Source organism: Numida meleagris, chromosome 4 (assembly GCF_002078875.1).
Source record: "Numida meleagris isolate 19003 breed g44 Domestic line chromosome 4, NumMel1.0, whole genome shotgun sequence".
Taxonomy (NCBI): domain Eukaryota; kingdom Metazoa; phylum Chordata; class Aves; order Galliformes; family Numididae; genus Numida; species Numida meleagris.
This window is the reverse complement of record NC_034412.1, coordinates 80,917,799-80,940,415: the sequence shown is the minus strand read 5'-3', so window position 1 is coordinate 80,940,415 and position 22,617 is coordinate 80,917,799. Positions and strand designations below refer to the sequence as shown.

The 22,617-nt window shown below is 36.1% G+C and overlaps 1 protein-coding gene across 1 annotated transcript in view; it reads left to right on the top strand.

Annotated features, from left to right (window-relative positions):
* Positions 14,961 to 22,617, top strand: part of LOC110398129 (cytosolic beta-glucosidase-like) — a 21,937-nt gene continuing 14,280 nt past the window's right edge. Inside the window, 1 exon segment of the mRNA XM_021395510.1 lies at positions 14,961 to 14,969. Within this exon segment, the coding sequence (XP_021251185.1) occupies positions 14,961 to 14,969 (9 nt within the window).

Here is a 22,617-nt window from a genome sequence, read left to right as displayed (position 1 = left end):
TTAAAATGATGCTTCTGTTTAAAATGGTGTTGCTGAAATCTTTAAGTGTTGTTTTTGGCTGATTTTTATTCTGTTGCCTTCTCTTTGTTACATTGCTTCTGCAGTGATTCTAATCCCAGAGCATATGGTTCCTCACCTGTTTTAAAAAGGCTCAAAGGTTTTAAGCAAAAGGTTCTTCTTGGAGGCTTGTGCTTTTGCCCTCTTTCCTCCTTAGTGCAAATACTACGGTTTCCATTCTGTGCTAAAGATTTGAGAAAGCATTATTTTTAAATTAACTTAGAAAAGCTTTTAATCCAAAACATATGTCCCACATGAGTCCCTTGAAATATTTCAAGTGGTTTTTTTTTCTGTTGTTTTTTTTTTTTGAACTATCATATACTCTTGTGAAGTTTAGTAGATCACTACCTGTATTGTAGCAGTGGTCTAAGGATGTAAGCATGAGATTATGTTCTGCAGATGCTTCAAAAACCAGAAAGTCCCATTCCTCTTGGATTTCCCACACCCCTCTAGCTTTAGGTTATGTATTCTGTCTCTTGTTCTACCTGTGGTAGTAATCTGATTGTACAATAAACAGATTCAACTCAACAACTAACCTATTTCTTAAAAAAAAAATTCCTGATTTTCTGTCAAGTTATGGAGTTGAGTCAGCTCAGGATAGGATTAAAGTAGTGCCAGAGCTGGAGCAAGGTGAGAACATTAGCAAAGGGAGTACAACCTTCTGCCTCAGCAGCAAAGTAAGCTGGAGTATGGAACTTCAGGAAGGACGAGATTTGTAGGCAGAGGCAATATATTTTATTATTGGAGCTGATATAGCTGCAAAAAAAGAAGGCAAACTGTACCCAAAACTCACAGAATATAGCTGAAATAGCAACTACTCAAAAAAAATACTGTATCTTTCTTCAATTTTTGATTCTTTTTCTTAAACTGAATTGAAGAAAACTCTCAACTTTCCCTTGATCTCATAATTTTCTGTCAGTAATCTTGTTGTTACTGGCAGTGCTTTACTTGAGGTGACATCAAACTTTGTTGAATGTGTTTTGCTTCCAAATTGTGAACAAGTACCCTCTGTGCTTTTTTGTTGTTTCCCTTCCCTTCATTAAATTACCCCTAATATATTCAGTTTTGAAAATTAATTTTCCCTCTGTTCATTATGTAGTGATTGCCATAGAAAAAAAAAATAACCTACCACATTTCATCTCTTTCCCTAATGGATTGGGATATCATCAGTTATGTTTTGTTTTCTACAGCAATCACCAAGGAAAAGGAAGCATTTGGTTGCCCTTAGCTATGTCTGCAATACTGTGGTTATTTGTTATTCCAAGTAGACAGAGGTGATGATAACTGCTGGCAAATGCTGGCTTGCTATTAACCACTAAATCCAGCAGGCACAGAGTCACCTTTATACAGCAAGTACTTCTGACATAGCTGCAGGTTGTATTATTACATTCCTGCCTCTGTTGGTTCACTTGGTTAGACCAAGCTCTGCTTGTGACAAATACAGAGATTCCCAGACATGTATCTGGTTTGACATGTTGGATACAACAAACTGGACACTGCTGTGATCAAGGGTCAGAGATCTTCAGCGCCAGTAATACTACAGGATGTAGTTTTTCGACTCAGTTGAGAAATTTGGAGATAAACTCTTATTTTCCTTTTAATTTACCTATTGTTCCTTTAAGTAGACATGAGTATTTCAAAAATGCTTTGGCAGAACCCCAAACGTTAGTTGGCTTGTTTGTGAACTTCTTATGGAAAACTTTTTGAAAATACATAAAATGAGACTGCTCTCAAAGTTGTTTACTTAGAAGTCTCTGGTTCTGGTTTTCAATAAATCCCAAGTTAAGGCAGAATTAGGTAGTGAAATTTTATATGTTAAAACCTGAAATATCACCATATGCAATTCTGCAGGAAAAAACAGTCAGGCCCTGAAGAGTTTCATGCTTAATTTTCAGTATTTTCTTTGCCTTCAGTGAAGAAAAGAAAACATACTCTATGGATCCAGCAGACTCATACAGGGACCTAATTCCTCCTCTGCTGTTCTAGTCTACAATTGTAGGTGGAACACTACAGTCTCATTGCTAAATTTTTTGAAACAGTATATGCTGCACAGAAACACGTAAAATATATTGTGCCAAGTTTCTTTCTGACATACTACCCAATCACCACTTTTTCAGTATTTGGCCTCCAAAGAAATGTTTCATATAACTTTGAAAGCCTTCGGTTTTCTGTATGTCCAGTGTGAATTTTCAATTTAAAAAAAAAAAAAAAAGTTATATATATCTGCATGGAACAGGAAGAGGGAAATATATTTCGTATAAAACCTTACATTATAAACTTTGCTAAAACACGTAATTGTCACCTTAACCCTTTTTAAAAAGATTGGCATTAGTTAGGCACATTATCATAGAATCACTGAATCATAGAATCCTTAGAGTTGGAAGGAGCCCTTAAAGGTCATCTGGTCCAACTCTCCTGCAGTGAACAGGGATATCCACAGCTGGATCAGGTTGCTCAGAGCCTGGTCCAGTCTGGCCTTGAATTTTTCCAGAGATGGGGCATCCACCACCTCTCTGGGCAACCTGTTCCGGTGCCTCACCAACCTCACTCTAAAAGATTTTTTCCTTATAGCCAACCTAAATCTACCCTCTTTTGTTTGAAACCATTTCCCCTTGTCCTGTCGCCACGGACTCTGCTAAAGAGTCTATTCTCTTCTTTCTTTCAGATTCTATCAGGTCACTTGAGATCCTTCTCTTCTCAGGCTGAACAGCCCCAGCTCTCTCAGCCTGTCCTTGTAGGGAAGGTGTTCCATCCCTTGGAGCATTTTTGTGGCCATCCTCTAGATGCACTCCAACAGGCCCATGTCTCTCCTGTTCTGAGGGCTCCATATCTGGACACAGTACTCCAGGTAAGGTCTTACCAGCACAGAGTAGAGCAGCAGGATCACCTCCCTCACCCTGCAGACCACACTTCTTTTGATGCAGCCCAGGATATGGTTGGGTTGGCTTTCTGGGCTGTGAGGGCACATTACTCAGCATTGATCAGTCACCATCCCTGAATGTGTTTAAAAACTGTTTGGATGTGGTGCTCAGGGACATGATTTAGCAGTGGGTTGTAAGAGTTAGGGTAGTATGGTTAGGTTGCGGTTGGACTTGGTGATCTTGAAGATCTTTTCCAACCTCAGCAATTCTATGATTCTATGATTAATAAACATAGATTCTTCCAAGCAATAAGCTGCTAATAAAAATGGAAATAAAATAGTTTTCCTTCTATTCCTTGTTATACTTCAATAAATATTCTAATAGATGTTATAATATAAGAAGGATCCAAACACACAGATTTGGGGGGAAAAACTAGCAGGGAAAACACTAGCTGAACTACTTCTTTACTAACACATCAGTGCTTATGGCTGAAAACAAGGAATTGGTGTTCCAAGATGGAGGTGATTATGTCTAGCCAGATAGATGGGGATTTGCACTGTTGTGTGAACAACACATGAAAGAAAAGCTGTCTGATGCTTAAGCATTTGAATGGTTCAGAAGTTAAATTTCCTTAATGGTAATACTTTGAAGAATTTCTTTCACTCCCAATTCTTATCACCTTAGATTTTACAGCACATTAACTCTAGAAAAGTCTAAATTTTATTGGCTGCATAATGGCGCCTGAAACAAGAGACTCTATTTCTCTTTTCTTGCAAATGCCTAAAATTGAGGCAGAAAAACTCTGAAGGGAAAAAAAGCAAAAAGGGGAAAGGCTAATATGGTACTTAAAATAAAAAAAAAGACTACACTGGCCAGGGGCAAGCAGCCTCAGGTACCACACTGACATGAGATTGTAGCTTGATGTCCCACGGTACCGTGCCACCCTGTCACCAATAGTTAAAAAATGAGAAAGAAAAAGAAAAGTAAAATGGGAGGATAATGAAATGATGAGAAACACATCTAGGCTCAGAGGTATGCTTACACCTAGATGCTGGAGCAAGGGTTACAGGCCTGTTGATGGCAACTAGTACCATGTTGCCCTTGAGACAGAAGCTGGATTCTTCTTGTTGCCAAATAACCAAAATGCATGTACACCCTATATGCTATAAAGACAGGTGGCACAACCAGTACCACACGGAGATGCGAAAAAGCAGCAAGTGGATAGAAGATGTAATGTGTCTTAACCATGGTACTCCTTTTGAACTCAAACCTATGCCTTTCAGCAGGTGGAGCCACAGCAGTAGGTTATAGCATGCCTGCCTGATCTCAGAGCTACTGTTTCTGTCACTGGAGAAGTGATCTTTGTGCCACCCTCAATTACAATGAAAACATTGTCCAAGAAATCTGGAGTAAGGCTTATAGGGGTCTTTTATTCTAGTACATTTTTTCCATAGGATTACTTCTGGTAAGCAACCACAAGCCATAAAAAATGAAGCAATAGGAAGCATAATAAATAGCAATTAATACATCATTACAGGTTTTCTTCTCTAGGAGGAAAGAAATGGGGAAAAATGCATTTTGATGTCAACAGCAAAATTTCTGGATTCTGCTTTTTGGATACTTCATCATCCTGACATCTAGTCACTTTCACAGGCATTTTAGCACTGAAATTATCCTGTGAAAACTTTGTACTGAAGCAGACGTCACATACTATTCACATTTTTTGTTGGTTTTGAAACAACTCGGTTTTGTCTTGACAAACAGCACAATAAACACATCCCATGTTCTGCTTTGCATTTCCCTGAAACATTTTCAATTGAGATTTAAGTATTTAATTTAGACTTCACGAACCTGTTAAAATATATAAAATAAATAGCAACTACATACTCAAACATATTTTCAGAGTACTGTGGCTATGCAATGGGTCCATATCAAGTTCACAATTATGAATCTATTACATAACTTTTAATCCTTTGTGAATATTTAATAATCAGTATTCAAATAACATACATTAACTGTCCTATTAAATCTAAATTAATTGTGGCTCAGGGAACATCAGTTTAAAAGGTTACCTATTTTCCCAGCAGATCTGATCTTTGTTTCACATTTTTTCATTAAAATTAGTGTTAAAGACAGAGTAAATTTGTTTCATTTAGAATAGTTACTTGCTGCTGTGAATCATGGACTGCTAAGCTTCTCTGCTAACAGCGATAGTAAAGATTCTCTCCCATTTCCTTTCATTGTCATTAGCAGTACCTGAAGATAACAAAATTTCACATATTTGTTTAGGAAAGTTAGTGCCTTTTGACTGAAGGAGCTGACATTCATCACATTGTTACAGTCACTGAGTCAAAATTTTACTGTGGGATACGCATATTGTGAATTTAAGAAACGACCATCTCTCAGAATGAGATGTAAGACTGAAAATTTACAGAGTATTTTTCTCCTCTAAGTGAGTCAGGATCACCACAGAATTGATCTAATAGTAACTTTATCCCTTTCAGTCTTCTGAATAACAAATGTGTAGATTTTGCTTTTTGATAAAAGACCGCATAGCAATGAGCAATAACTGGCATCAGAGTTTTGATCTGTGGACCAAGATGTTTCATTGGAAAAAAAGACAAGATTCACTGCAGTTAATGCTAGTTGTTGCATCATGTAGTCTAACATATACAAGAAACTATCTGAAGCCTGTATTGACCTCAATAAATTGTGTCTGATACAAGCTCTCTAAAAAAAATATGTATCAGAATACCCAGAGCTAGAGAATTCATTGCTTCTCTTGGAAAAGTATTCCCTTCAGGTTGCTCATGACGTTATTATGTTCTGTACAAGTTCTTAGCCAAGTTCCATGCAAGCTGCTGTGCTGCAGTCCTAAGGAAGCCAAATTGTTACCCTGTACTTCTTATCCATCACATCATACTCCATTATTTATTTCCTGAATTAGAAAGAAAATGTTGCAGAATTTTCCAGAACTAAGTCTCTCATAACACTAGAAACATCTTATTGTAAGGAAACGTTAGGTGTATTATTTATTGAAGACTTAACCCAGATAACATGTATCCTAATGTTAACATATAGCACTGATTTCTTTAAAAAATTTGGTAAGGTGTTACAGCGCTCTGAGAGAAATTGTATCTATGAAGTTAACTCAGTCGTTCAAACTTTGTGTCAAGAAAGAATGAGCTCAAATGCAATTAGGAGGTGTACTTAGAAAATGGCAGATGTTAATTTAGAATTTTTTCCTGTTGAACAATTAAATCACATGTTGACTTTTGCTATGCTTTTCAGATTGAAAGTTTGCACAGGTCATAATGCTTTGAATACTTTCACAACAGTAATACTACATCTGTTCTCTGAAATTCATTCAGCTTTGAAAAACATATTAAAGTGAACTTCTCTGAGTAAGAACTATGATTAGCAGACTCTCCTTGGAATCTCAGCTGCAAGATAATTGAACATTGCAAAAAAAAAAAAAAATGCTTTGTAGATGTATGACATTCTTCATGGTCACAGTGATGAGTTAAAAACAAGTGTGTTCTTTTCACGAGACACAAGACTTCCAGACATGAAATATGTAGTTTTGAAATGCCATTCCTGTGCAGGCCTGTTATGTTTGTCAGTTAGTTCCTGTTTTCCAGCATCTTACAGTTGGGCTGTATTCATTTAAGTTTGCAATGCCATGTTGTAGGTTCTCCTCTTACTGCACGCCAGATGTGTCAACTACCTGTTGCTGTCAGACAAAGTCACAAAGCAGGATGGAAGCTGGCATGAGGTGGAAGGATTGCTGTGAAGAGCCCATTCCTTAAATGCCAGTTGGTGTTGAGCTATGTGACTAGCTTCAGGTTTAATACATAGATCTTAATATTTGCTGCAGGAATAAAACAGTGTTAATGAGAGCTCTTCCACAGTTCCCTCTAGGGTCATGATCAGCCTGTGTGCTTATTCCCATGGAAGCTGGCTATTGAGGGAGCTAATGGTAGTAACTGCCTTGAAAGAGTATGAGCCTCATAATCTTGTCCAGTCTGTGGTAACAGGGACTGTTTAAAAAGAGTTAAACTGTGTTAACTAAAGGAGTAATATAGACAGATTTACCACCCTGTAAATTGTTTAGCTGTTTGCGGCAGAGCATTGAGTTTAAGGCCAATATCCCGAGAGCTGATGAGATTTAAGTAATAAATGTCTTTGTGGATCAGTCCTCAGCTACTTAAGAGCCAAATATTTTATATTACTCTGCCCTTTTAAAACAGTGCCCATTTTCTTTGTCTTGATAGGACTTAATTTTTCTCTCACATGAAGCCAAAGATTACATCATTTCTGGCTCTTGGCATGCTATTTCTTACTATACTACTACAACACCGATGTTGTAGCTCCAGCTCTAGTTTGGCTAGAGCAGTGATCTTTAATTTCAGTTGATTCATGATCCAAAAATAATAAGCAAATAGCAGCGTCAACATTTTACTTTGCTGAACTGAACACATGCTTGCAGAAAACAAAAAGTGCAGGCAACAAGAGAGGGTATGGCCTTGATAGACAAAGATGGAATCCGCTTCTCTTGCACAGTTTGAGTACAATTTTCTCCTTTGCTCAACGAAGTCATTTATTACTAAAACTAGATTTTATTACTCAAATGTTACTGCTTATTTATTGCTTAGTTCAAGATCTGCCTCCATTTATTTATTCGCCTCTGGAATCCCATAAGGATTGGGGTTGAAATTATATTAAAATTTTAAAGAAGAGAATAAGTGAGGGATGAGGAAAGATGAAGAATTATAGGCCACTAAATTTAACTTCAGTACCTGACAAATAGCTAGAAGAATTAGCAAAGCAAAAGCAATCAGTATATAAACAGCTTGAGGAAAATGCAGTGATAAATTGGTAGCACATTTGTAAAAAAGCACAAATGAAGTGAAACCAAACTAATTGGTTTCTTTGATAGAATAATGAATGCATACAGGTAAAGTAGTAGACACAGAACTTCTTAATAAGACACTGATAGTGGTTGCACATAGCATTCTCAGAAAGAAGCCAAATAAAATCAGATTAGATGGAACCAGCAAAAAATGAATACACAGGTAAATAAACCAAACACTGAGAAACTTTATGAACTGTTGAGCTGGTAGCCAGGAAGAGATCAAAAACATTTTAGATTATATGACAACCTACGTAGATCAATTTAGATGTGAAGGGGTTTTGTTTGCATTTTTTGAAAAGGAGAAAAAAAACCCCACAAACACAATCATCCTACTATAAAGCTGCAGAAACACCTAAATAAAGAAACCAAGCAGAACAGCAAAAATGTCATCCATTTTGGTTTCATGCCAGCACCAGAATAGTTTACATCAGCATCGTTTTTCTGCTACACAGCTGAGTTTCTTTATTTAGACATATTAAATACTCCAAAGCATGTCTAAATAGAGCTTTGATTACTGCAGGATTATGTTGAATTTATTTATTGATGTTACTTCTGTTGACTGATATTTCTGTCCATTCATCTAAAAATTTCACGATTCATGAAATGTTTATGCCTTGTTGTTGTGACTGAGTGAGAAAGGATGTCTAGCGACATTGTGTCTCCAAGAACTTTTGCTCTGCTTTCTTTATAAAAGATAATAAAGATTGTTATGTTTGTTCATTTGTTTTACCATAGCAGATAAGCACATTATTGGCAGTCATGGCCATCTACTCATTTTGCCACCTCAGAGAATATTTTGGAAAACAGAAAAAAACTTGTTCTTATCCCAAAAGCTGCGATGTGACAAGAGACCAAGAGACAACAGCTGATAGAGAAGGGAGATATCAATGAGATTTTATTTGTAAGCCTTATAGATAACATTTGTATCAAGCACATCAGCTTCCTCACCATTGTCAAGATTTTTCATCGCTATTAGAGGAAAATAGTTTTTTTTTAGAAGCTTAAAAGAAGGACTGTCAGGTAGTTTTCCAGATTCTTATGAGACAATATTCCCAAGTAACAAAGGTAGCACAAACATGAGCAGTGTGCACGGATCAAATCTGATAATAAAAGATAACAAATGCATTTTAGATATTAGAGTAAAAATACAGTGTTGAAAGGGGAAAGCAGTTGTAGAAGATAGAAATCCAGAGCACAGAGAATAAGGAGATGCAATAAACAAAATATTTTATACAAGAAAAAGCAAATGCCGTTAAGCGTTGAACAGTTGAGTCTATGTCTGTCCATACAGACTGCAGTAGTGCTTATTTTAATATATAATGAATAGAACCAATAAGATACAGGCAACAATAAAATGCTAGTCAGTAATGATTTTGTCACAGTAATTTCTGCACCCTTAATATAGCCCATGTTGCATTAAAGTAAATGTAAAATTGCTTCTGACTTCATCAGGAATGGCTTTGCACTCATAAGCACTGTGCCTTCTAATTTCAGCAAAGTAGCAGATGACTTGAATAATTATTTTTTTCTAAAGGGCAAGGATAAAATATCATTAAATAGATTGGGGTTACAAGATTGGATGCTTATATTTAAAATTGTAGAAGAATACTGCATTGGGTTTCTTCAGTAGAATTATGGCATGTAAAGATACAAAAAATAAGGTAACTCTGTCCCCCTCCATAATTAATGTGCATACTGGTACAATCACAATGTTATCTTAAAATTAATTTAAGAGTCCAAAACATATAATAAAAATGAATTTATTTAGTTGTGATTTTTTTCTTTATAACTCAATTTCTCAGTAACTCATAGTCATATTCATTTCATAGAAAATAATGAAAGCAAAGCTTAATAGCCTACAGATACATATGTACATTAATTAGGTTGCAAATACTGCTTGCTGAGAACAAATGGGAAATTACAAAGAGGAAATTTTGTTTACAGTGAGTATACTAGACAGTAAGAATGACTGTGGAATTGCTGTTACTGGAAACACATATGGCTAGAGTTGATGCTGCAATGTGAAAATAGAAGACATGAGATACATTAAATTTGTCTCACCAAGCAGCAGACTTCGTAAGACTTCAGATTCTGAGTCAGAGGCTACCAAGACATTTGAATACTCTGCCACATAGAATCTCCACGTGCACTTCTGAGAAAGCAATGTGTCAGGAGCCTTTTACAAAAGCTTCAGGGAAGGTTGCACCCTATCAAATATCCCCATTCTTAGATGCCAGCTAATTACCAGCTTGTTCTAAACACTGGCGTTTTGAAGTAACAAATGCAGTGAAGAGTCCAAAGGTTTACACAATATCTAAAGTTTAACATTCTTCCTTGTAAGTTATAATGGGCGTAAATACTTGACTTTCTACTCTAGAATTAAAATCATTTGTTACAGCAAGACAGATTTACTCATAAGTAACATTATTTTCACTTATAAGAGCCATGCAGCATCTCATTTACGGAGGTCTGGCCAGAGCGTATTGCTTGAAATACTTTTTAAGGAATGTTTCCAAGAAGATTTGGAAGGGTAGTTTTTTCCTATTTTTAAATGAGAAACTTTAGTACTTGTATGCATATATGTACAAACACACATAGAGAGTTCTCTAAGAATTTTAAATTGTTTTTCAGATCTACCCCATAGAAATGCATTTGGCACGTGTACATATGTAAGTATATAAAACAAGATAACAAATGTTAAGATAATTGTAGGTATATCCTTTATGAATCCTTCCCCCCTCCAAAAAAAAGATTACAACAGTGTAAGAATTAGAAGTTCTCTATACTCGTAATTACTATTCTCTAAATGCTAGTCTACAGTGAGAAACAGAGACTCCAAAACCTGAAGATTTTTAAGTGAACTATTATCAAAATTTGTATTCAAAGACATATCTCTCACAAATCTTCACTAACATTTTTTTCCATCAAAGAAATACAGATTCTTCTGGGGTGTTGTAGTAAAGAGTACCATACAGTGATCCTTTTAACAGTGTTCTAAACCAAAAATCAAAGACTGTAACTGAGACTAGGTGACAGGAACAGGAAGATTTTAAACAGGCAGAATTTTATTACTGGATGATATTTAGCAAAGTGAGATAGTACAATACATATTACCTCAGTTTCATTGAATATAGTCAATCTAATTTGTATTTGCATTCTGTAAGCAGGTCTTTCTAATATAGATATAATCTAATCCTCTTGTGGGATATATGTACATACATATTATCCAAGTAATGCAAGACTCTCAAAACTTCTATGCTGCATTCAAAAAAAAAACCCCAAAATCAAAAACTCATGGCCGAACAGTCAACACCATGACTAGTGCAGGCTTGCCATCTTAGTATTTGTGCAAATTCCTAGTAGATTGCTAAGCTTAATTGCTAGCACAGTATCACAACTAACAGCACTTAAACTAGTTAGCTGGAACCCTAACCTCTGTAAGTACACAGAGCTAGTCACAGCCTTCATTACAGAATAAATCTAGTGCAGGAAGGAAGAATATTACTCCTTACTTGCTGTTGAGATTCTCTGTTTCCTTCAAGTGGCTTCTGATTCAGTTATTGACTTTTCCTAATTCCGCTCAGGATGAAGAGACTCTGCAGGGCCTCAGCCTTCTTCAACCAAGTGTATAGACCAAGAGAAAGTTCATTAGCTCCAGGGGGAATTCATGTCTTCGTCTGAGGTGTCTTCTGAAACACTTCCCAGACACACTTGCATAGGTGGATTCATTGACTCCAATCTAGTACATCACCCTTTATGCTCCTAGCTTTTAAACAGATTTCAGTGAAAAAATAATAGTGAAAACCCTAAGAGACACGGGAAGTTGGGATTACATTCTCAGGGCTTGACAGCAGGCATAGAGAGGCAAAGCTGCATAAATTACAATTAATTTATTCACATCACAAAGAAAAAAAAGTTGTACTAAAGGTGCCTAAAAGGACTTCCACTTGTAACAAGTTATCCTATGCTAGTACACTAGGATCTAGACATGCATTTTAGCATAGCGTTACTTTGTTTGTGTAAATAATAGCAATGAGCTAACGAAGATATACACCCAAATTTCACCCAGGCCTCCAATTGCAATAATGTCATTGTAAATCAGTTGTCTTATTTTACCAAGCTAACCTTGCTTTTGCCGCTGGAAGTCATTCATAATCCACTATGGAATGGTAACCACTGTCCTTAATTTTTCTAGTGTAGAGGTATATTATCCCTCGAGATTTTCCTAGTTTTAAGAAAGCTGCATTCACCAAACACCTGACCCTTGCTTTCCCCAAACCTTACCCCACCAATGTGAGATGGAACCAGATTTTATCTGACCCTCGCTGGTCATCATTTTATTTTGACTTAGAGCATAACTGTATCTTTTCCACTTCCCATTGAATGATCTAATCCTTTGTGACTTTGGAGCTGGGTCGAAGAGGTGTAAGTCTTAGCAAGTTTGTATTTCTAGCTTAAAATGCCTGGGGTGCTTGAGCTGACACTCTGTACACCTGCCTTGCTTAGGTAGCATTTGTCAGTGAAACACCCTTATTCTCAGCATTTGTGCTCTAGATAGTCTGGCAAGTCATTGTATTCTTACCTTTAGAGTGAGCTCCAATTTTCCTAGTCTCTTTTCTAAATAGGGTATACAATACCAGAGGAACAATTCTGTCTTTATAATCAATGCCCATGTTGATGACTGTATTGTTTATGAACCTCACCTAATGTACAGTCAAGCAGTATATTATACAAATGTGAAAATAAAATGCTTATTTTAGGGTCTTACAGATGCACAGCTGAAGACCTCCTTCCTCTCCTACATGCAAATGGTATTAAAAGCACCTTTTCAGCAACTAAAGAGCATTAGGTAGAGTCTCAGTTAAGATAAATTTACCTCAAAAATGTATTCATCACTCTCTTCAAAAGGAAAGCCCCAAAGCAAAATGCACGTAGTTGCCAGAAGCTTTACTTTAAGCTAAAATTAGCCATGCTGATTAAATGGATTTTGCATAACCTTAACTATTAATCCCTCATATTGGTCTTCTTTTCTTTGCAAAACCTTGGAAGTACCAATAACATAAAAGTTTATAGAGTCACTTTTTAATACTACTTATTTAAGATTTAATCCTTTGTATAATAGTTAACATTGGCACCATCTTTTAATAGACCAAGATTTCTAACATCCGCTTGCAGAACAAAACAGACACTTTAAATTCCAAAGAAATAATGGCAACAGCCATAGAGCAGAAGAACTTTGATTTAAAGAATTTAAAAATGTACTTATGAGAGATAAAAGTAGAGTTACAGTAAGCTAATCTTTCATTTTTTACCCTTCCTTTAAACGGTATTCTTTTCACTGTAAGTTCTCTCTCTCTGTGTAAAGGCTGAGGTCTTTATTTTCTAACAGCTAGTCTGTTATTTTAACTGACCAAGAAGGACATAAATTCAGTTTTCCAGTGAAACCAGTATGGAATTTGATTCCAAGTCTCTTTTTTACAGCAGCCCTTGTTTTACAGGATCTTCCTCTGAAAAGCCGCAGTAGAACTTAGTGTTAGATTGTTCTATTGACGTGGAAGATAAAATAAATTCCTGAATTAAAAGTTGGAATTGTTCTTATTCTCAAATTGATACAAGGAGGAGTCAGATTGTTCTTTGTGGTGTGTCATTGCAAACCTGACACTTGTTTTGGGCTAGTCCTGCTAACAGAGAACGGATGCTCTCCCTGAAGATTAATCTAGCATGTTTTGCTTCAGATTTGCTTCAGGCTAAGAGTACAAATGTTGTTAGTTACCCAAGCTCAGCTGACACCTGGAAGCTCATTAGTTTACAATAATTCCTTTGTGCATCCAAGCCCTACCTCAGCATAGCACAGCATTTGCTCCTGTGCCTTTTTGTACAAAAAGTAATCAACCATTAAATTTTGTAATAACTGGCATTGTCTGAGATTTATTTATATCACCAATAGTTGGAGAAGAACTTGACAGGCACAGAGATTCTGCTTTCTTCACTTCAGAAATACTTAAAAAAATGAGTAAATGTGGCAAGATTGTAATTAAGGTTCACACCTTTCTTTTGCCAGTCAAATGATTCAAAAATCAATTATAAAACAAATTATTAATTGAGCCGTAAACATCTTTACTCTTTTATTTCACTTAGGCTTTTTTCTTCCACATTCAACCAATTATTCATTAATTATTTTAAACATCGTTTCATCAGTAATGAACTCAGAGCAGCTGACGGTTGTGTTTTGTGTATATATTTGATCAATAAAAACAACTGAAAACTTTCAGATCATTTATCATGTCAGGTTCTCCTGAGTAACTGGCTAGTGAAGCTGGATATTTGGAGACTGATGACTTAGTGGTTCAAAAGTCAATTCAGTAAAGCACTGAAGTTAGCTAAGCAGGATTTTATTTTTCTCTTTTTCGTTTTTTCAGTGGGTAGTCTTCTGAATGATCCATGATCTCATCTGCAGTCTTTCTAGTGTTTTCCCCTTTGTTGATAACAGATTGTTGCTTCATAGATCACCTTGCTCTGCTGTCTGTGCTATGCTGCAAAAGTACTAGCAATGGTATTTCAGATGGAGAGTATAGTGACATCTATAATTTTCTTAATGTTTTCTTTCTGTCCTTTTCAGTTATAAATAACTTTGTCAAGTTTTCACCTTCATAGCTGAAAGTTGTCAGATGTGATCACTGGCCAAAGTTCAGTTACTGTTTTACATTTCAGCAAAACACAGTCGCGTAAGTTTGCCTTTTTTTTTTTTTATCATGTGATGCTTTGTGGTCATTTTTTCTTCTGGAGTTTTAAGCAACACCTATTGCTGAAAACTTAGAAATTTAGCTTGGCAAGCATTTAGTATAGGCATCCTTTTCAGTGCTGTATTAACAGTCTATTCCTATTTGGTAGAGTTATACAGATTACTCAAACTATTTTTATTTTTCAGTGATGCTGACTGTGTGTGGAAAGGAGTAGAACTTTAAAAAATTAATGAAAATTATGAGATTGCCAGTATTTGGAAACCTGAATTATTTCTTCTCCCCTTGGAGAGATTCATGTTTCAGAATAAGTACATGCAAGCATCTATCTCACTAAATGATACAGTGACTTCACTTAGGAAACTAGCGCCTAGGAGAGACTCCACAATGGTCAAAGTAAGTCCAAGTATTATAAAGAGACGTTTTGCCTAAAAAAGTGAGGGGCGTGAGTGAACTCATGGGAGGTTGCAGGTGTTAGTTGCTGTGAGCAGGGTAACAGCTTTACTCCATAGATTTCCCTGAATTAGGCTCAAGTAGCCAACAATCTTTCAGTCTATTCCCAGCTTTCAACAGAAACTTCCCTTCATTTATCACAGTGATTAATATCTACTCTATATGTACACTAACACAGTTTGAGAAGAGTTCGTATTCAAGTTTTAATGATTGCTAAAAGGATAAATTTTAAAGTGATATGTGGACAAAAGCAGAGATAAACCACAACAGAAAAGTATAGCAATTTTATGATGCCTTCCAATGAAAAAGCTATCGTTTGTAGATAGATTTGCCACATCTTTTAAAATTCCAGTTCTACTGTCAAATACATATCCATCCTCTTATGAGACTGTAATCACAACTTGCTTTAAGAGGAATTCTAATTATTTATTTCATAAAATCACCTCTTTCTCTGACAGATTCACAGGAGAAATTTGAATGATAAAAAGGTAATCTCAAACATCATTTACAGCGTGTTTGAACTGGTTGTATAGTGAACACAAACATTTAAGATTTACTTCTCCACAGGGGCTGAGATATTGTGGTATTTACTTTAATAGGCAATCATTCAACTTTTTAACTTAAAATGCAAAGTAAATCTAGTACAGGAAACTTGCCATTGCAAAGTTATGAATGAAAAGATACGTTTCAGCATCCACTCAACTGTACGTACAAGTTACTGTATACAAAATGTTCAGAACGGCAGAGCTGAGATATGTGATTTTGAATTTGAAGTCTTTTTTTCTGACACTTTAACATCTGAGTTATAAAGCTCTGTTGATGTCAGTTTTTGAAGGACTATTTGAGTCCATAATTCCATTGAGCATTTTTCCACATATGGTTTCCAGGACAAATCAGCACAGTAACTTACTTTAATTAAATCTAACAAAAATCTTCTAGATTTTTTTTTTCTAATCATATATTGTAGAACAAAATATCCTTCTGCATTTTTCAAACTCTTCAGAAATGTCCTCAGTGAGAGATGATAATTTTACAGTAGTTGCAGAAGGTATAGATAGATGCTGTCCTGAAAAGGACATTAGCCTGATGAAAGATCTAAATGTCTTCCTAATCCTGATATTGACCTTTCTTATGGCTTTTAAGAAATCATTTATCTTTCCTCTACGGACTCTCTTCTCCTTCATAGTATCTTCCCAGGGACAGAGAAAGAAGATCTAACCATAACGGCACTGGAGTCTTTTTGCACTGGAATCTGTTTACTGGATTGTGGACAATTGGTATCAGTTGTGTGGGTTTTTGGTTTTGGTTTTTTTTTCCTATGGATTCTTTGTCTTGAACACTTGATACTGTTATTCTCTACTTATTTTGCTCTCAATTTGCTGTTCCATCTGGGAACTCTTCTCATTAGAAAACTCAGCACATGTAAGAAAAAAGAATTGCAAGAAAAAGTTCATAAATGAACTTTTCACCCCTTTTTAATAAAAAAAAAAACAAATTTAGGGGTGAGAAAAAAACAATGCCTAGATAAATGAATGTCTGCTGTAAAGCATCCCGTGCAAATAGCTAGACATTTCCATAAATAAAAGTTATAATAATCACAGTAACTTCTCTTAAGAAAATATTCCCAGCTTGCTTTGCCATGCTGACATTCTCACCAAACTTTTCTGGGAGGACAAAAGTTTTGTTTTGTTTGAACCTTCTCCTTGAAAGGCAAAGGTATGCTTAAGGCACTGCTCTAGCTGTATAACAGTTGCAAGCTTTATAACCAACAGCACATGACAGAGCATGCTGAGATACACATCTTGGGTCTGTTCTAGGCATCAGTCCAAGATTCTATGCTATAACTGCAAGAGAAATACAGATATTTTGAGTATACATAACCTACAGTCTTTAGAAAACCCTTAGAATTCTTATCTATAGCATATGTTAGCTAGGATTTGGTTAATCTTGATTGGGATGGAGAGAGTGAAAATTCCAATCCTTTTTTGCAATAACCATTTAATATCCTATTGCAATAGTGGCAGTGCAGCCATGTTAAAAGAAGTCTGAGAAAGTAGCTTTTAAAACATCAGTTACAGTTACGAAAAGGAAGATGTTTTGCTGGAGGAAAAATAAAATGGTACCATCCATGTGTCATATTTTCTTCTCCTTTCATTCAGATGATTGACTAAATAAATTTTTTTTGTGTGTGAAAACTAAGACCTGGTCTAACTTCCAATGGCTTTAATGGAAAGCTTGTGCTGATTTTGATCACAGAAGCTGTTTCTATCCATAAAGAGTCTGAAATGGGATTTTTTTTGTAATGTATTTGTTAGAACCATAATTGAATTTACATTTGACTGCACTCTAAGGAATTCCACAATAGTATGTTCAAAAGGAAGAAAACAGTGAAAATAGAAAGAAAGGTTTTAAAAAGTAGTGATGATTATGACTTCTTATTTATTTACTTTTATTGTTGGAACCGCTAGAACTGAGATATTTTGTGAGAATGTAGTACTGTAATGCAGTTTTTTGTCAGTAAGATATTCAGAGTGCCAAAAAAAAAGAAAAAAAAGGAGGGGAATAATTTCAATGTAGGTTAAGCAACACATGCTGCTTAGGGCACCCATATAGTTAATGTTCTAACCTGACTGATGCAAAGTAAGAACTTGATTCTTCTCTTGTAAATATTTCAGCTAACTCCTCTAGCTCACATCTACTCCTCATAGCTCTGGAACACAATTGTTTCTCTTCTCTCTTTTCTTTCTCTTTCTGGACTCAAATTTGCCCTGGTTGGCTCAGAGATGTTTGAAACATAAGATTTTTGCAAGGAGAAAGCAAAATATCTTTAGCATCTACAGACACTGAAGGAACAAATTGACATTTTGACAGAAATGCCAAATGTGTGTTAGCATTTGAATTAGTTTCTTGCCATATCTGGCATGATTCATTAAAATTTGGACCCAATATAAGCCCTGGAAGAAAAACCCTTTGCATAAGCCCAGCGGAGAACTTGTTAGAGTTTGGCTATTCAATTTGCCAGATTCAGTCCACTTTGAGAACGCTTTAGTCCTTCGCAGCTTCTGTGAATTACCTGGACTGGGCCATTCCTGCAGAGTCTGAACAGGCCCCATTCTGGAGTTCAGAGGCCAAGCAAAACATTCCCTTCCATTTTCCAACTGCTGCCAAAGGTTGTTTCAAAAAAACCAACAGGCACTAAGATCAGGAATTCAGGCCAGAAGCTGAGTATAAAAATAATTTATAATCAGTAGAGCACACTCTGCTGCAGAACTTGGAACTCAACATAAAGTTCCTCAGTCTTTGGCAAGAAAACAAATGACTGGAACCAATGACAAGCTGTAGTAATAGTCCACATAAAAGGTAACAGCTTTCTGTTGCTACAAGTTCTTGCCTTGGCTTAGACAAGGAGTGGAAAGTGATGTGGGAATCAGCACCACAAGTGGCTGTATTTTAAATACAGTTAATAAAGTGCTCTATGCATTCTGCTAACAGAATGGTAATTTGCAACATCTGCTTTTCAAAGGCTAGAAAATAATAGATTGCCTTCCTCCCCCTTGCCCCCCCNCCAGTCTGTGTCAATCTGATCATGATACAGTCCTTTAATTACACAAACACCTACTACTTTTCCACAGGCCTCCATGGGAATGTAAAGAGCCAGACTGTAAAGAGCTCGGTATGTGCATTCAGCCAGCCTTCCCATCTGCACATCGTTACTTATTGCCTCCTACTGGAAACTGATCACTTCACAGCCAAAAGCTTTAAAACAGCAACCATTACTAGATCTGTTCACCAGTTTGATTTGAAAAAGGCAATTAAGAGATACAGAGGAAATGGATAGAAAAACAGACTTGCTTACCCATAAACTCCACTTTTTTTCTTGTGTGATGTTTATAAAATTCTTTAGTATTTAATCAGAAGATGAAAAATGTACATGATTCTGTCTGCACTGTGTGAATGTTTAGCTTTCTCTGAGCAAAGCTAAAATACGGGGAAAGATTAAAGATACTAAATTGAAAGAGATACCGTATTCATTTGTGTGACTTCTTTGCTAAGTAGAGAACCTCTGGGGTGATAAAAAAAGGTCAGTGCTGCCCCATTAAAACTGCCGTATCCTTTAATCTTTTTTTTTTTTATTTGTATGTTTAAGTCAAACAAGAGGCAGCTATGTTAAACATTTATATTGAATTTTGATTTTCTTTTGATTCTATTAGTTTAGATTCAGGATCAGGTACATGTTTTGTGATATTTCCAGAATAACATCATCCTCAGACATAACTGCACATCTGTAACACTGTTTGGAAGACTAAAAAATATGTATAAAGCATAAGTTGTCTGAAAAATAACCTGTATTTACTGAACTCCAAATAGGTACTTGGATTACTTTGTCAAATTAAAGTACTGCTCTGCTACTTATCTCATTTTCCAGGTGCAAGCAGTAGTATTCACTAATATTTTTCAGGATAAAAATGAAGAGTACAATGGATGGTATATCTTGCAAAAGGAAAAAATATTTACACCATAATGGCATAGCACAAATCTTTTGAAAAGTAATATCAGCTACTGTCTCTCATACTGTGCTGCTGCTTAATAGTAGATAGTTCCATATTGCTGATATAGAGAAGTGGATTTTATGTAAATGCACTAGTATAATGGGATTTCTTAATCCTGACTGGTGGAAGAAGCTTTTCCAGCATATTTGCTAAAGTCATAGTCAATGTCATTAGTCATAGTCAGTGACATTAGAAACAGCATTTCTATAAGAAAAGAAAATGAAAGATACAGTTTCACTGCTATAAAACCTAGTTTCACTATTTCTGGCTAATTCTGAAAACAAAATGTGGGACTTAACAGGACTTAATATACATCATAAATGATGAAATCACTGGGTTTAGTCAGTATATCCCCAGTATAAAATCAATCTGAACTGAATCCTTTCTACCTTCTTCTAGGCATGTGTTAAAATAAACAAAAATGTAAATATCTAAAAGGTTTAAATAAATGCCAAATAATATTTTTCTGGGTTATTAGTGTTTCTGCAAAACAATCTTCAAAGAAGTGAAAAAAAAAGCAGTTATACAACATTCAAATTTTTAAAACCAAGTGTATATGAGAATTTTGATTTTTACTTTTTTTGTGGTTTCATATATCTTGCTTGAAGCATTTTCCAAGTATTAGCACTCATAATATCTCTCCTATGAATGTATTCTCTGATGTCTAATATAATAGTTGGACTTTTCAGGCTTTCCATCAGTTGCAATACCAATATAAACCACTTATTCAGCCATGAATTCTCAAAAATGTTATTTTTTCCATCAAATTTCATTGAACCTGGTGAGTGATTTCCATGGAGATCAGTCAGACTGTTAAGGACAAAGCTGCATCATTCCAGTAGGACCTCAGACATCTCAGCTGTTTTTTCACCCCGTGTGCTGTGACTGGAGCCCCCACCTCTCCCTCTGGGGGCACAGTGGCAGCATCATGGAGGAAGCATCAAAACAGACAGGTTCTAAACCCAGATTTTCAGGAGAGTCGCATTCAACCTCCACATTTGCATTCCTATGGACACCTGGATACTGTTCCAAAGTCAGGCAAATATGTTGTTGGGCTTTCAAAGTGTACATAGTGGAAAAAATGGGTCATACTGGTTTTAAAACAGAACAACAGAACTTAGTATGTGCAATGAAGACGATATGTGCATGATTTTGCATATTCAGCTCTGTGAAGAATTAGCCTATAGATTTGTGACTTGAACAGGGAAATTGCACTGCTTTCCCCTGTGTCTAAGACTGGTGGACCTTCTGTTTTAAAAATGTTAACAAGTTTAGTTTAAAATCATTCTGACATCATCCTAACCAATTGCAGACAATCTGATTAGCCATAGCAGGTATTTTCCTCACAAAATTGTATGAAGCAACTTTGCCAGTAGGCAGTTTCTACAAATTTCTTGAAACTGGATTTCTGGAAAATTTAAGACAGCTCTTCCTGGAACAACAATGAAGGGGTGAAACAAAAAAGTTTCATTCTCGAGGGATCTTTCTCATGTCTATCTATACATACTGTATTTTTTTGTTGGTTTTTATGGATGTAGGTTGCTCCAAAAGTAATGCCTCCTATTTGTTTCCACAGAAACTACAACAGATGCAAAGTGCATAATAACAGTATTTGCTAGAACAAATTCTCAGCTACAAAACAATACTTTTCAACATAGTCACCACCATTAGGTATGTATTTTTGCCAGTGATGAACAAGAGTCTGCATGCTGCACTCATACAAATCTGTGTGGCCATCCTGAATATGGCTCATCTTTCATGCTGCTGCCGCCACTGCTGGAATGTACCACCCACTGCTTCACTGTGCTCACATCTGCTCTTTGGTCTACATGAATGTTCAGCAAGCATTGATGAATGTCAATGGGTGCCATTTTTTCCACATAGAGGAATTCAGTGACATACCTTTGCTTCATCCACTCTTCCATGTCAGATGCTATTCTGTCAGACTGCCCTTCTACTGCCATCTGTTGCACAGCAACAAAATGTAATAGAATATTGATGGGAAGGTTCAACCTCTACTGTCATAACACCAACATCCACCTCTGACATTGTGGTTAAACATAATAAAATAGGAAGCATTATTTTTGAAACAACCCTGATATATATCCTTCTCTTTTTTTAAGTTCTGACGTTTTTCCATGATGGCTCATTGGTTTTCCACCTGTTCTCTAGGAAGGTACGTAATCCAGGAGCGTGGAACGGCAGGACATGCAGAGATATAGATAAATAGAGCATAGTTTTACATGAGAGGGCTTCTGCCAATTTTTCTACTGAAGTGTGCAAATTTAAAGCTGTGGATCAACGCCTTGCTACCTGCACATGCAGCGTTGGGTCATAACATTGTGACAGTGACAAACTCCTGAGTGGCCCAGCCCACTTAAAAATTCTGTATGGAGGCATTCAGCAATAAAGGACGATTCTGTCAGCAGCCAAGAACTACCAAGGACTTTTGATGACTGATGGCCAATATGGAATATCACTTCACATACATACTCTACATCCTAATGTTGTGCCATGCTGAATTGCCAAAACTCTCTCTGGTACAGGCAATGATATAACATTATCAATTCAAGTGGAATTAACTTGCTCACTACTAGCTTTAGCTCTCCAAGATATTGTGCACATATATCTGGTACTGGAAAGTTCATAGCAGATAGCATTGCATTGGCAGCAATATAAAAAAAAAAAAAAATCAAGCTGCATGATACAATTACCAGAAGCAGTGGGATAATATTTTATTTCTTCAGTCTTATGCTTTTACTATCTTTTAGCCCGTGGCTTGCAGTTATGTCATTCACTCCATGAAGGACAATGCTCTGTTTGTTAAATGGATGGCTTGCTTCTAAGTTTTCTTCCTGGAAAAAAAATCTGTAGCTGCAAAATCTCTGAATATCTGACTGATAGGCTGTTTTGTCAGCGCCCAGATTCAGTGCAGAGGAGAGCTGATGGTAGATGAGCTATTTACATTGAAGAACTGTTTAAAGTTGAGCCATCACTGCTTAGTCTTTAATAGTTCTTCCCAAATGTCACTGTGTTTCTCT